Raw genomic sequence first — 14402 nt, forward strand, 5'->3', positions numbered from 1 at the left:
TTAGTTTTTGTGTCTAGGATAAACATTAATGGAACAGTAGAAAATTGAATTTCATGACGGTCAGAGAATATGTGTTTATGGTTGAATAACAAAACACGTATGTCCCCTGGTTAGGGCAAGCAGAATGCTACTATTTATTCCTGAACATCCCAGTACTAAAACAGATGAATTAACTCCTCCCTCTTAAAAGCTTCCTGTGTGCAGTACTGTCTCAGCAGAGTCATTCCAAGGACGAGCAGCACAATGCAACCAAGAGCCAGGTCCATGCAAGTTTTCCTCTTATTCCACGTGCAGGGAGGCAACATTTCATCATGTGCTTGAAGGTTGCAGAACTGCTTTGCCATTTTCAAAAGAAGCTGCATTGAAGAACACCACATTCACACCAAGGTAGGTAAGCATCTCTGCCTAAGGCTCAGTGTGGTGTGCTGGCAGCCTGAGGTGGGAGTTGAGCTTTAACGTTAACTAGGGAATGAACCCAGGCATGACGCTGCCACCCACATCCTCTCCATTCTCCGCCCTCTGGGGAGTAGGGAGCAGGCAGCAGGGTCGGAGGAGACACCAGCCTCCCCAGGGACAGCAGTGCTCAGAGCTCGCTGTCAAAAGGCTGTCACAGCAATGGAGTCCAGCAACACACATGGGAAAAGAGTTGCCATTGTTGGAGGTGGTCTGGTAGGAAATACAACTTGTCTGCTCTTTGTCTGTGCTCCCCAGGGAGCTGGGGCTATGCAAGCATTGCTGGGGAGTGGGTGGCTACTCGGCTTGAACATGAAGGTGAGCTCCAAGCTCCTAGCTGAGCTTGAATGTGAAGGTCTCTGGAAAGAGAGCTCCAGCACAAGTGAGCTGCTCTGCACACACAGCAAATGTAACCAGGCAGGTTGGCATGGGCAAGGAAAAATATTGCCAAATCTCTTGCTTATATTATCTTTCACCTTTGTATGATGTTCGCTTGTTTGAAACATAGTTCATTAACTGATTTGTTTTGCAAATTAAGGGAATAATATCGTCTCTCTTGAGTTCAAATCTCAATACTCCTTTTAATCCTATTTTTCTTGAAATTATTTTTTTCTGCCAGAGAGCAGGGTATTGTCAGGGAGCTGGCTGAGGTCTTACTGCAGGAGGCAGCAAGGATTGTTTGTGCAACTAGGACTTTTTACTAAGAGAAGGGATCTTTGAGGGAAAGTTTTGCTGCTGAGATATTGCAGAGACTTAGAGGTACACTTAATACAGCCCTTGTTTGGGTATTGTACGTATCCCAGGACAGGTACTTCTCTTTTCTTTCCCACACGGTAGAATAAGTCGCAGGGGGATGGGGAATGAACAAGTTGCACTTTGGTCCTTTCAGGGCACCTAAAGCAGAGTCAGCTGCCAGATCTTCCATTGCATTGGCTGTTCCTGGCTTTAACCAAGTCCCTAATGTGAAATGTTTCGCAAGGACTGAGACTGGGTAAATGCTAAGCTAACAGAAAATGCCTTCCCCTTCCCATTTTTGTTTGGGACCATTTTTCTTCCACTGCTAGCTGCAGAGTTGTCTGACTTTAAAAGACAGCATGGAGCTTTACAGCACCTGAAGTTCCAGTTTGACTTTTTGGCCATTAGCTTCTTGGTCCCTATGTTGCTGGAAAAAGAGGGGGAAGAGTCTGTAGTTCTGTTCGTTCTGATAGTGATTAATGATGGAAGTTAAAGAAGAAAAAGGCATCCATTTAAATGAAAAGTTCTGTCCTTTTTAAGGTAATATCTTGCTTTTGCAGAGGTCTAACATTTTTCCAAGAAATACAAATATAGACTCATAGACTCGTTTAAGTTGGAAAAGACCTTCAAGATCAAGTCCATCCATCAGCCCAAATCACTGAGTCCCATCACTACACCACGTCCTTTAGTGTCTATATATAGCTCAGAGAGGAGAAGGGAGCTTGCCTGCACCAGCTCCTGTTGTTTCTGGCTGAATGAGTTAGCCCTGCACAATTACTGACAAGTAAGCAAGTCCCGAACTGGATATTACTTTATGTAACGAGCCGTGATGGCTAACTTTTGTAATGATGATCTTCGAGGCTCTGCAGGCCCATCAGGGGTGTCAGAGTCCTTCTCTCTAGGAAGAAGTCCTCTATGGTTCTTGATCAAAGGGTCTCTTCATCTCTGCTCGACTGCACCCTCTGACTGCTGTTTTCCCTTGTGAAGGAGATGCAGTTCAATAGTGATCTGTGATATAGCTAATAGTGAAACACTTCATCCATCATTCCTGATCCTTCTCTTGTAGGTGGGTGCATTAAATGCCTGTTTCTTTGCTAGACGAGGTTTCCATGTTGATGTTTATGAAGCCAGAGAAGGTAAGTGCAGCCTGAACATTACTGCTTTAATAATGTATTTGTGTCCCTTTACTTGTAATAGCTCTTTAAGAAGCAAAAGAGGAACTGCATGACCTCACTGAAGCTCCAGAGAGAAAGCAGAATTTGAAAGTGTTACTTTGTGGATGTCCTTTTCACTCTTTCCTTTAGCTTCTGTGGTGGTTGGGGGAAGCATTTATTTGAAATACACTGCCTTGTGTGGAGAGAACCAGCCCTTCAGATATTAGTTAATATTAATAATTGCCCTTTTTTATGGCCTTGGTTTAAATACTGAATCAAATCCTTATTTTTCAAAAATTAGTTTCTGCATTAAGAAATATAGCACAGTGCCATTGAACTAGATGTTAGAACTTTGAGAACAATTGCTATTGTTAATACTGCAGCATTGCTCTTAGGGCTAAAAGCACTGACTTGACTCCTAAATGCCATAAATAGTGGTGAGGAGGGTCTCCTGTCACTAAGCGTAGTGAATCCATGTTCAGCAAGGGGGTCGTCCCTGCCTTCAAGAAAGGCTAGTAGCAAAGTCTGGAAGCACTAGAAGAAAGCTACAAGTTCAGAAACTATTAGGGAGGAACAAACACTTTGATAAGTGTGACAGTTCACAAGAGGCCCTCAGTGGAGTATTTCCATTTCTCAGAGTAATCTTCCCTGGCACACAGAAGCATGACTACTGCAGAGCTGTGTGCCTCTGTCAAAATGCAGTAGTGTTTGTATTTACTAGTTACATTATGCTGTCAAAGGAGCTGGAACATCACGGCTTGTGCTCAGAAACTTGGGTACCACATTGGAAAGGCTCCAAATGATGCACAGAATGAGTGGGCACATCTCTGGCACAGCATGCTACAGCAAGCACTACGTGTTAGCCATGGGTGTTTGCAGAAGTGAGTTCTTAAGCTGTCAGAAAAGCATGGTTCTTGTCAGGTTATTTCCTCATTCTCCTCATTTCTGCTTGTGACTGTGAGCTGAGGAGTGATGTATGGGGCAAGCTGAAGGTTATGAAGACTTTTAGTCATGGGAAAAAAAGTGAGCTGCACATGCCCCTACTCTGAGCTCCAGCTGTAGCAGAAGTAGGACTTGGCAAACAGGAATGGAGGTACTGGAGGGTACCTGGTACTACAGGTGCTGGAGGGATGATCAGCAGCATGGCACTGCTGCAGTAGTGTGTGTGGGCACGCTCTGAAGTGTCCCAGACAAGCTTGGTGTGCAGTGGCACTGACTTCTGAGGGAGCCATCAGAAGGTGACATGACTGTGCAGCTTGTGGCAGAGAGCTGCTCTCATTCCTGCCTGAACTGGCTGTAGCTCTGGCACAGCCCAGTGCCCAGGTGCTTGTTGAAAGGAAGAGAAATCATCTGCCTTCAGTACCTCTGCAGCAAAATGGAAGATGAGAATGACACTTACGGAGGGTGAAACTAAACTGAAATGTGCAGTGAGAGTAAGAGAAGCTCTGTGTGAAATGTGGTCTCTGATAGCATCTTGCTTGGGAAGTTGTTGGAGCAGGCCAGAACTCCCAGGCACCCATCCTGAGCACCATGCACAGCTCTGAGCCCCTGCAGCAGGAAGCAGTTACAGACAAGAAGGTCTTAGGATGGGTGGTGTGGGGAGCAGCTTTCTCATCAGGGAGGACCAGCCCAGCCAAGACTCCTAAGACCAGAAGTAGCACACCTACAGCAGGGCATGGTGAAGGCCTGTGTCATGAGCAGCTGTTTGCAGCTCACTCTGTCAGGAGCAGCAGCCAGCCTCATGTGAAGGCAGCAGGTTTCAAGTTCAGAACAAAAGGAAATGGTTCTTCACAGCTGTTGAACTGTTAAACTCTTTGCCGGATGTTGTATGTGCTAGAAGTTTCTTGGGTTAAAAAGGCCTGTGGTTAATTTAACTGAAGCAAGCTGCATTCAGCTGTTACTGTGCGGATAACGCTCACCACTCCTGAAGTGACTGAGGCGCTGGAAGCAACGCTACATGTCCATCCACTTCTGCTGCTGCCGAAGCACCATAAGTTGGCTGCTGCCAGGGGGATGGGTGTTCTCACCTGCCTTCCAGGGAGGATGAATTCTACCCCTCTGCCCAATCTTTGGGCCTGTGGCTCTTGCTAAGATGGCATCTGTCTCGGGATTGGGACAAGGCCCTGTGACACACACTGTCTGGACAGCCAGGGAAATCTGAGAGCATGACTTGCCAATGTCCTGAAAAGCATCAGTGACACCCAGCAAAGGATGAGAAGCTGCCAGACATTAATTGCTCAGCTCCCTCTGCTGAGGTGGGAAGCGTCTCTTTTTGATAACATGTCCTTTGGTGCTACAAAGAGGTGTCAGGACCCTGTGGCTCCTTTGTTGCACTCAGCTGCAGCAGCTTCTCTGAGACCAGACAAAGCACAGAGGAAGGGACACTCAGCTGCCCATTCCCCCCTCCAGTGGCTCAGATGCTTTTCCAGCAACTGACCATGACCTGCCCACTTTGCTGCATGGATGGCATGTGAAACAGCATCCCATACGAGGAAGGGGCATCTCAGGACCAGGTTTCTCAGCAGGATGCTGCAGAGCTGGTCTCAGTGGAGGGCTGTGGGAAGATGGGAGACTCCCCACCATCCACCTGCTGCTGCTGCAGGGATTTCGGGTGGTGCAGCCATGCAGGAGGTGTCTGTGTAACCAACTGCTCTCTCTGTGCAGATATTCGGACGTCCAGCTTTGCCCGTGGCAGAAGCATTAACTTGGCCCTGTCCCACAGAGGACGCCAGGCCCTCCAGGCCGTGGGGATGGAAGAGCAGGTACCCTCACTGCTTCTATAGGTGCAGGGTCTTTGGGGTCGAGATGTTGGCTTCAGCTGGTGATGGACGGGTGCCACTGCAGGGGCAGCTCTGCTTTCAGGGAGGCTGAGGCCAAGCCCCCCTGCAGCATGCCTCCAGCCTGGCTCCCTGCCATGTCTCAGCACTGCTGCCACTGCTGGGGATGCCCAGCCCCAGGCAGCTGGGCTCTGTTCGTGGCAGAGAGAGCTTTGCTGGGTGGCCACCACTCAGGCAACTCCTGCCAGTGCCCACCTCTCCTCCCTCCTGGAAGGGGCAGAAGCAAGTGGCCTCCCAAAAGAGTGACAGAAGGATGTGATGAAGGGGCTAGTTTCCCCTCTGACATGCCAAAATCGGTATTTTTCCCCCAGATCTTGACCTTTAGGCCTGGTCTTCTCTCTAGCTTCCTCAGCAAGCTTTGGACTGACTCTTGGTCCCCCTGCATGCTGTCTTCTGTGATCAGGACCCAGCACTGTCCTGGACTGCCCACTGCCATGTAACATCTGCATGCTGCATTTACTTTGCAATTTTTTCCCCAGCAATTTGTCTGGCTGCAGAAACCATATGAGCAGAGGTTGCTCCATTCTGCCTGGAGTGTGGTGTTTGGGGGATGGCACTAGGTGGGTTGTGTCCTGCCCCTTGATGGCTCAGCTTTGGTGGGAAAACTGGGTTCTCCTCCCTTCTATTTCAGATTGTGTCCAAAGGCATCCCCATGCATGCACGGAGAATACACACGCCATCTGGGAAGAAATACTCCATTCCATATGGCAAGAAGAACCAGGTACTTGTCTCATGCTCTCACTTTGGGGGTGCTTCACAGAGCACAAGGGGTCTCTGTGATGGGTGGTGGGAAGGGAGTGAGGTGCACCTGCCAAAATAGAGACAACAGCATTCTGGAAGAAATTAGGTTACCCTCATCTCAGGATTTCCTCTCTCCCCATCCTGCAAAAATACACAGCATTGATTTTATGCATCATTAGACTTACCATACTTATTCTGATGTAGCCATTGATGCATCCTAATCATTCTGTAAAGATCTTCCATTTTCTGGCAAACACAACATGCAAGTTTTGATTCCCTTGCTTCTCTGCACAGCTCATCTTTAGTACATTCATTGCAGTGTGCCTGGGTCAGTCTCATTTTGGTTTCCTGCCTGAAATGTCTGCCCAGCCTGGGCTTATGGTCTTAATGCTGTGAGTGGGGATGGGATTGTATGAAGGAAGCACCCCAGTTTCAGCAGGGTCATTACTAGGAGATTTTGAGGAGGTGGCATGCGTAATCTTTCTGTGAAAAATGGCCTTCAGAAATGTTTTCTGAACTCTCTGTTTATTTGTTTTGCAGTACATTCTCTCTGTGGACAGAGCAAACTTAAACAGAGAGCTGTTAACAGGTAAGTTTCCAGGTCCATTTGCAAACACTTATATACCCTAGTCACCAAAAATTTAAGGTTTGCCTGATGAACGGGAGACTGCAGCTGAGTGCCTTTGAGCCCCAGGCTTTTCTTGCACATATGCAATCCACCTGCATTACTAAGAAAAATTCAACAGTAGCACTTGAAATCCTCTGCCTGCACTGTACACTCAGGTGCTCAACACCATCTTCTAGCATCCATGGAAGAGCAAGCTGTAGGTAAGAAATGAGCACAAACACAAGGCAGGAGCTGCGTTGCACGTTACAGAGGTGAAGGTCTGGTGAGGTTGTTTGCTCTGTAGTTAATTACCCTCTCCACAGAGGGTTCAGATGGGTAGGAACAACACATCATCTGCTGAGTGTGGGAAGTGCCAGCTGAGCAATTTGCAGAATTCAGACTCACTTGAGGAATTGACTTGAGGAATTGAGAAAGAACAATGTTTTATCCATTGTGGTTAGCCAAGACATGGAGAGTTTTTGTTTGCAGGAGCAGTCTGCAGTTTGCTATCTTGGATACAGTCCTCTCTGTTTACAAAAATGTACAAAGTCCTGTCTTTGCGGCTGTATGCTTGTCACAGAGCTGTGCTGGCTACATTGCTGAGGCTGGTGCTTCTGCATTGTCTTCCCTTTCTCCTCCTGTGCTGGTTCTCTGCTGCTCCTCTGCAGCAAAAGTATATTCAGACAAGTCCCCCTGAGGCCTTTCTGCAGGTGCAGAAACCAACGAGGAGCAGCTCTCCCCATGTTTGCTCTTGACTGGGGCTTTGCCAGCCAGAACAGGAGGTATCTCCTACATCTTGTGTCATTTTCTGCAGCCCACAATAGTATTAGCCAAATAGAAACTGCAGCCAAGTATGTAATATGTGCTGTCCAGGTTGAATCATAGAATCATTAAAGTTGGAAAAGTCCTTCAAGGTCATCTGGTCTAACTATCCTCCTACTACCAATGTCACCCACTAAACCATGTCCCAAAGCACCACGTCCAACCTTTCCTTAAACACCCCTAGGGACGGTGACATTGCCCTGAACTTCCTGTTGGCTGCAGACACTGTGTCCTGTCCTGAAATACAACATAATGATGGTGGAGACAGGTGAATACCCATGTCCCTGCAGGGAAGAAAGAAATCTTTTTAGGTTTCCTTGCCCTTTTTAAATAGTTTTCACCAGAGTTAACTAAACACATCCTGGTGTGCCCCACCTGGCTGACACTGCTCAGCACAACAGTCTGACTTGCAGTAACAACAAAAAATCCCTGTAAGTTAGGGATCCCTTGGAAATATTTCTGGGGTCAGTACAAGCCTCTACTTGTAGTTGTCTTTTCACAGCTGCTGAGAAGTACTCCAACACTAGACTGTACTTTGGACACAAGCTCATGGAGTGCAATGCAAAGTTGGGGACGTTAACCATAAACAGGTAAGTCCCGTGCAAGCCTGGGATAAAGTGCTGTGTTTGGTTATTTCTGCTTAATAATTCATAAAACCTCAAACAATTGAGCAATTTCTGTTCAAAACTTCTGTGTTACTCCTGAGTGGACAAAACTTGGTATCAGCTTTGGAAAGCAGAGATATCAAAGCAGAGTTCACAGAGAGACTGAAAAAGCTGAAGTACCTCCTCCAGCAGGCTGGTAACAGGTGAGACACACACTTGCTGACCTGTGCAAGAAGTAAATGTGCCAGTCTCGGTAGTGTTGGCTTTCAGGGTCAGATTGCTCACCAGAAAGGGCAGGTAATGACCTTGTTTCACAGTTGTGTTAAGTTTTGGTCGTGTCATCCCGTTTATCTGGGGATGGAGGGTCTATGCAACAGCAGCGTTATACCAACAGTGCCTGCTGTGTACTTGGACATATCTGGCAGAATTACACATTAGGCAGTCTGCAGAATAACTACTTAATCTGATGCTTTCAGTGAAAGACATTCTCCCCGTATCCTGGAAGTTTAATAATGCTGCAGGTGACCCAGGCATTTTTGCAGCAAATTGCAAAAGGCAGGTTTTCTGTGCCCTGGGATGATGAGCTGGCCTGGGGTTTATGGTGGGGTTGTTCCAAGGGACTCTCCTGCCTCCAGGTCTGACCAGCCGCCCTTGGAAGTCACCTATGACCTCATTGTGGGATGCGATGGAGCCTTCTCGACTGTCAGGAAGCAGTTCATGAGGCAAACGCGCTTCAACTACAGTCACGAGTACATTCCTCACGGCTACATGGAGCTGACCATCCCCCCGAGGGATGGAGATGTAAGTGTGCCTGTCCCAGGGTTGCTGCGGCCCCTCCAGGTGTGGCACCCACTTCCCTCATAGTGGTTCTGTTACAGCAGTGTTAGAGGAACTCACTTCTCACTTGGGGCTCTGTCAGCTTCCCAAGGGCTTAAAGCTTTTCTAGGGGAAGGCAGGCATCTCTTGCTGTTTTTGGAGTTTCTGTTTCATTGGTGGGGCCAACTCAGGGAGTTCTTGGGGATATGCAAATGTGCCTGTGTGGACAACAGCGGGCACAAACTAGCCGATCTCTCCCTGGTTTGCCCTGCACTTGTTCTTGCTCTGTGCCTCACTAGACCCTATAGGAAGTGGAAAGGGGCCCTGAGGTCATTGTTTCTTCCTGAGGTACAAGGGACAGGAACTGGTGTACTGGTGTGGAGGGAACTTGAGGCTAGTCTGGAGAAGACCCAGCAGATCAGGGATATGAGGTGATTTTACTTCTCTTTCAGTTTGCCATGGAACCAAACTACCTCCACATCTGGCCGAGAAACACCTTCATGATGATTGCACTGCCCAACATGGTGATAACCCATAGGCACGCTCCTTTGGGGCATGGGAATGGAGCTTGTGGGAAGGAACTGGCTGTGGTGGCAGACACGTGGCGTGGGCTGGGGGGGCTGATGCCTGCTTGGAGAGGTGCCTGGAGGTACCTCCAGCCTGAACCGGGAGTTTCTCCCACCTGGGGGGTGCAGGGCAGTACCCCCAGAGCTAGCTTTGTCCCGCAGAGCTGAGCAGGTACCTCAGCTGCCTCTATCTGCAGCTGGATGATATCCACCAGATATTGGAGTACAAATGCAGCCTGCCAGGCCTGCTTTAGCAAATCCTGCACTGCCCTTGTCTGCCACCCCTTTCACCCCTGCAACGCCCAGGACATGTAAACAACCATGGGACATGGAGTGACTAGGTGCGGGTCCCCACTGGGTAGACTGGCCACTGCAACAGCTGGGTGACCAGCAGGCCGGGCACTCAGCTGCAGGCCCATACTTCAGGTTCTTTTTGTGGCCTCTGGGCTTCTTTACAAACTTCCTCCCCTGCTGGCAGGACAAGTCCTTCACCTGCACGCTCTTCATGCCCTTTGAGGAATTCGAGAAGCTAACAACCGGCGAGCAAGTACTGGATTTTTTCCAGACCTACTTCCCAGACTCTATCCCCCTCATCGGAGAGTAAGTGTCCCCATTGCCCCTTGTTGCTCCTCAGCACAGTACCACCACACCAGGGGATGTGCTCCCTGTGACAGGGACTCTTCTGAAGCTGGTGGGCCAGCATCATGTGAACACTGCTTGAGTGTCTCTTCATGGTCTGTAGGAGAGGGGGAACAGAGAGTCTTGGGTGCTCATTGCTTCTTCAGTGGAGTAACAGACTCAGCAGCAAGACACAGTCCCATCCTGCAGTAGTCTCTAAGTCACAACTGAGCACTGTTCTGTACCTTGGAGGTACAGTCCAGGCCCTGTCACTGTGGGAAGTGAAAAGTGGGTCACCTCCTACTGCTTCTGTATTGCTGTTGAAGTTCTCGAACTTAGGAGATGGATTAGCAGATAATAACCTGTGGGGTTTTTTATACTAGGGTTGGGTGAGTGAAGTGGCTTGACTAGAGCTAAGGTGAGGTTTGTGCACAGAAAACAGCAGTGTGAAGCTAGTCCCACTGTTGAAATATCTAAAATCTCAGCATCTGTGTAACTCGGCTAACAGACTGAGAAAAGCTAGACTGGCAGATATCATGCTTGGAAAAACAAACAAACAAACTGTGCTGACTATGCAAAGTTTGGCACTTAGCTCTAGCTAGAACGAGAGTCAGGTCTGAGACAAGAGCAGGCAGTTCCCAGCAGCATGATGTTCCCTGTGCAGTGGAACCCTGGCTGGCTCTCACTGCTGGGCAAATGGCACCAGGGCAGCAGCATGGAGTTGAAGCATCTCCCTACCCCTGAGGGTCCTGGTGGTGGTGTGGACCAGAACTAGCCTTTCCAGCACACATACTGACTGGTGTCAGTAGGATCCCGAGCAAGAGTGGTCTGAATATATTGTGCCACAGCTATGGGAAGCAAAGCTATCTGCCTTTGTGAAATCATGTTATTCAATGTACATACATCACGCTTGCTTAATGTGTAGTGGGAAGTTCATGAAATAGGTCTTCCACTTTTTTTTTTTTTTCCAGCACAAATATAACAGTGAACAGGTGTGATTTTTGCATACCAAGGCAGACAGTGCCTGTGGCCTTAGCTTCCTAAGCTTGGACGTGGCATGGTTTGCTCTTGCTGTCTCTTGCAGTCCCACCAAGTGAAGTATCTGTTGTTTTGCCTGAAGGCGAGAGCTGAAGCACGATTACTTTTTGCTGCCAGCCCAGGCCATGATATCTGTGAAGTGTTCCTCCTACCACCTTGCTTCCCGGTGTGTGCTGATGGGAGATGCTGCTCATGCTGTTGTGCCCTTCTACGGACAAGGCATGAATGCAGTAAGTTCACAGCTTGCCCTGGACTGTGTCAGTCAGGTCCCCACTCTTTTCACCCAGAAATGCCCATTTTTAGAATGTAGCTCCACAGAACTCATGGGCTGACCCATTCCACAGTTTGATGTCCTCTGCATGGGCAGGTGTTGAACTCCTTCCAGATACCTGTCTGCTTGATTGGACCTGGCTGCATTCTGGAGAGCAGATAAGGGACAGGACAGTGGTGCCACCTTTCCACGAGGCAGAGGACTACTTGGGAGCGGGTGGGGATGGGTGGCCCAGTAGGAGACCCAGGATGCTTAGGAAGGCCACCTACTACCATTGCTCTGCAAAATCCCTGTCAGGAAGCCTCCTGCTCTGAAGCTGTGGTCACACAGCTGTGACGCTGTGCTTGACAACAGCTACATTAGTTAAGGATATATGAGGGCATTTCTTGTGAATGTGTGACTCCTGCTGCCTATTTACCTTCCCATCTTCCTCCCAGGGCTTTGAGGATTGTCTGGTCTTTGATGAATTGATGGACCAGTTCCACAATGACCTTGGTGAGTGAGATGGCTGAAGGGAAGCTCTGTGGAGCTGAAAGGAGCTGCAGGCCCTGCTGGGGAGCTGCCTGTGAGCAGCTGCTTTCTTTTCCCAGGTGCCTGCCTCCCTGAGTTCTCTAGGCTGAGGGTGCCAGATGACCATGCAATCTCAGACCTAGCCATGTACAACTACATAGAGGTAAGCGAACAGCACACGGGCTGTGGTCCTGGGGACCATCCCTGCAGCGGTGTCCTGCCTCGTTACCCAGTGAGGAACCCACAAGTGGACAGGGAGATGGCAGCTCTCGCAGTGCTGCCTTGGGGCCCTGTCAGGGGGCATCTGAATTTGTCTGTTTGCTTGCTCTGTGCTGGCAATGCTCAGGCCGGGCAGGCTCTGCTCCCCATGGTACCTGCCTGAGACAGGCAGCGAGAGCTTAGGGAAGAGCTATCAAGGAGCATGGGGCTCTGCCAAGACATCCAGGTGGTGATCGCTCTGTTGCAGATGCGAGAGCACGTCAATTCAACATGGTTCATTTTCCGAAAGCGGGTAGACAACTTCCTCCATGCCCTCATGCCTTCTACCATCATCCCGCTCTACACAATGGTAAGGCCAAAACTTGCTCCCCACGATCCTAGCTCACTGTGAGCTGCTTCCACCTGGCTCAGAGGTGGTGACCTGACCATGCAATCCCCCAGGTGACCTTCAGCAGAATTCGCTACCACAAGGCACTTCAGCATTGGAAATGGCAGAAAAAGGTAAGAGTTTGTGGCCATCCTCCCCTTGCTGTGAGCCCCACATCCTGCATACCGGCACTGCCCAGCTGCAGGGGAGAGAGCTTTGGTGGTGGGATATTGCCAGGTGGGTGAAGGTGTTGCAACAGCCCACCTGCAGGAGGGTGGCACAGGGGAGAGCCAAGGGGGCCATGCACATGCAGGGTACTGTGTTTCCCTTGCTGGCAGCTCCCTGCCTGGAGCTGCTCCTTCAGCCCGGATAATCCTTTTCAGCTGACATCCTCCTGGCACGTGCTGGGTGAGGGCTGCTCTTTTGGCTGGCACCAGGCATCTGGGCTGTTTGGCCAAGGGGCTTCACTGGTCGCTCAGGATTTCTCTTTGTACTTGCAGATAATTAATCGAGGGCTCTTCATCATGGGGGCAGCAGGACTAGGCGGCACCTACCTGCTCATAAAAAGACTGGCATGGAACTCAGACATCTGCGTAAAGAGCTTGTGGGGCTGGTGCCGTTACATCAGGAGTATTGGAAAATTTCCCTTCAGCACCCAAGTGGCTCAAATGTAAGGGGAGGTCCCAGATGTAATAAAAGCAATGGCACAGGTGTCTGTTTCAGTTTGATGTATTTTGTTTTTCTTGGGATGTAGCCTGGCAACTCCTGCAGCCCTTCTGTCTGCTGCTCCCCAAGGGAAGCAATGGTCCCTCTTCCTCTCCCCAGGTCAGAGGAACTCACTGGGTTACAGAGAACCTACAGAGCCTTTGCAAGGGCTCATGTCTCTCTGCCTAATCTCAGTAGCATTGCCTCTTGAGCAGTGCTGCATGTCACGGGCTGGGCATGGGTTTTGTGTGCAGTAATGTGGGGAGCACACACCCTCCTAGCCAGCCAGACACTTGAATGGGTCAGGGTGTATCAGTCCATACTGGGACTGTCCCAATATTGCTGGCTCAGAAGTCAACTCTTACCAAAATCTGTTTTTGCCCCACTTTTTATCCTCCCCTCCACCCTTTCCCAGTTGGATGAGAGATATCTCCAGGTATCTCAGCTTCATACTTAGAAGGCTTGGCTTACAGGCATGAGGCTGCCTATTGTACCCATGCCTCTAGAGCTGAGCAGGCTCATGCAGCACCCATTTTGAGGCACTCTGCAGGCAGGGTCACATTTCTCCTTCTGAAACACCTTAGTAATCCGTGAAAGAAATGTATCCCTGCCATATTGTTGGTATTTTCTCATAAATAATTCAAAAGCTCCCACATAGTTTGAAAAATAGATCATAGAATCATAGAACTGCTTGGGTTGGAAGGGACCTTAAAGATTATCTTGTTCCAACCCTCCCTGCCATGGGCAGGGACACCACCCGCTAGATCAGGTTGCCCAGGGCCTTGTCCAACCTGATCTTGAATACCTCCGGGGATGGGGCATCCACAGCCCCTCTGGGCAACTTGTTGCAGTGCCTCACCACCCTCTGTGTGAAGAATATCCTCCTAACCTCTAATCTAAATCTCCCCTCTTTTAGTTTAAATTCGTTCCTCTTTGTCCTGTCATTATCTGATTGAACAAAAAAGTTTTTATCCATCTTTTCTATAGCTCCCCTTTTAAGTACTGAAATTACATACGTATTTTGCCTGCAATTCTTGCATCTGAAAATGCTATTTAAAATTTGCAACCCTTTTTCTTTATTGCTTTTCTGTCAAGACACATTTCTTTTAACTCCACTGCTGTCTGTGTGCTATGTGGGTAAGTTCCTCTATCCTGGCTTCCTTACCTCCTGTGCCCCTCACAAGTAGCAGTCACCAAGACATTGAAAACAATATTATCTCAGTGTCCATGCCTATGCACTGGCCAGTGTGCTCAAAAGGTGTTCCCTGCTTAGATGTGCTATATTTCAGGTGAACTTGGGAACGTGAGCTAATTTGTGCTTTTGGAACAGTGTTTGGA

At 49.0% G+C, this 14402-nt stretch overlaps 1 protein-coding gene across 3 annotated transcripts; it reads left to right on the forward strand.

Annotated features, from left to right (window-relative positions):
* Window positions 1-225: 225 nt before the first annotated feature.
* On the forward strand, window positions 226-13070 carry KMO (kynurenine 3-monooxygenase). Of its 3 annotated transcripts, none has more exons than XM_072041139.1 (15): window positions 226-387; window positions 2255-2324; window positions 5007-5104; window positions 5811-5900; window positions 6461-6509; window positions 7852-7939; window positions 8590-8755; window positions 9223-9294; window positions 9815-9936; window positions 11075-11222; window positions 11701-11758; window positions 11854-11936; window positions 12240-12341; window positions 12434-12493; window positions 12860-13070. In XM_072041139.1, the coding sequence occupies exons 3-15, from the start codon at window positions 5093-5095 to the stop codon at window positions 13031-13033; spliced, it is 1224 nt and encodes a 407-aa protein (XP_071897240.1). In that variant the 5' UTR covers window positions 226-387; window positions 2255-2324; window positions 5007-5092; the 3' UTR covers window positions 13034-13070. The 3 variants fall into 3 exon arrangements, with proteins under 3 accessions (XP_071897240.1, XP_005016935.2, XP_071897241.1); XM_005016878.6 differs by lacking the exon at window positions 226-387 and adding an exon at window positions 507-669; XM_072041140.1 differs by lacking the exons at window positions 226-387; window positions 2255-2324 and adding an exon at window positions 3513-4332.
* Window positions 13071-14402: the final 1332 nt, after the last annotated feature.

This window comes from Anas platyrhynchos, chromosome 7, assembly GCF_047663525.1.
Source record: "Anas platyrhynchos isolate ZD024472 breed Pekin duck chromosome 7, IASCAAS_PekinDuck_T2T, whole genome shotgun sequence".
NCBI lineage: Eukaryota > Metazoa > Chordata > Aves > Anseriformes > Anatidae > Anas > Anas platyrhynchos.

Bases quoted from the DNA above. Each gene is read 5' to 3' on its own strand.
- KMO (XM_005016878.6), top strand. From the start codon at position 616: ATGGAGTCCAGCAACACACATGGGAAAAGAGTTGCCATTGTTGGAGGT. The intron at 5,105-5,810 runs GTACCCTCACTG...CTTCTATTTCAG, and splicing joins CCGTGGGGATGGAAGAGCAG to ATTGTGTCCAAAGGCATCCC. The intron at 12,342-12,433 runs GTAAGGCCAAAA...GCAATCCCCCAG, and splicing joins TCATCCCGCTCTACACAATG to GTGACCTTCAGCAGAATTCG.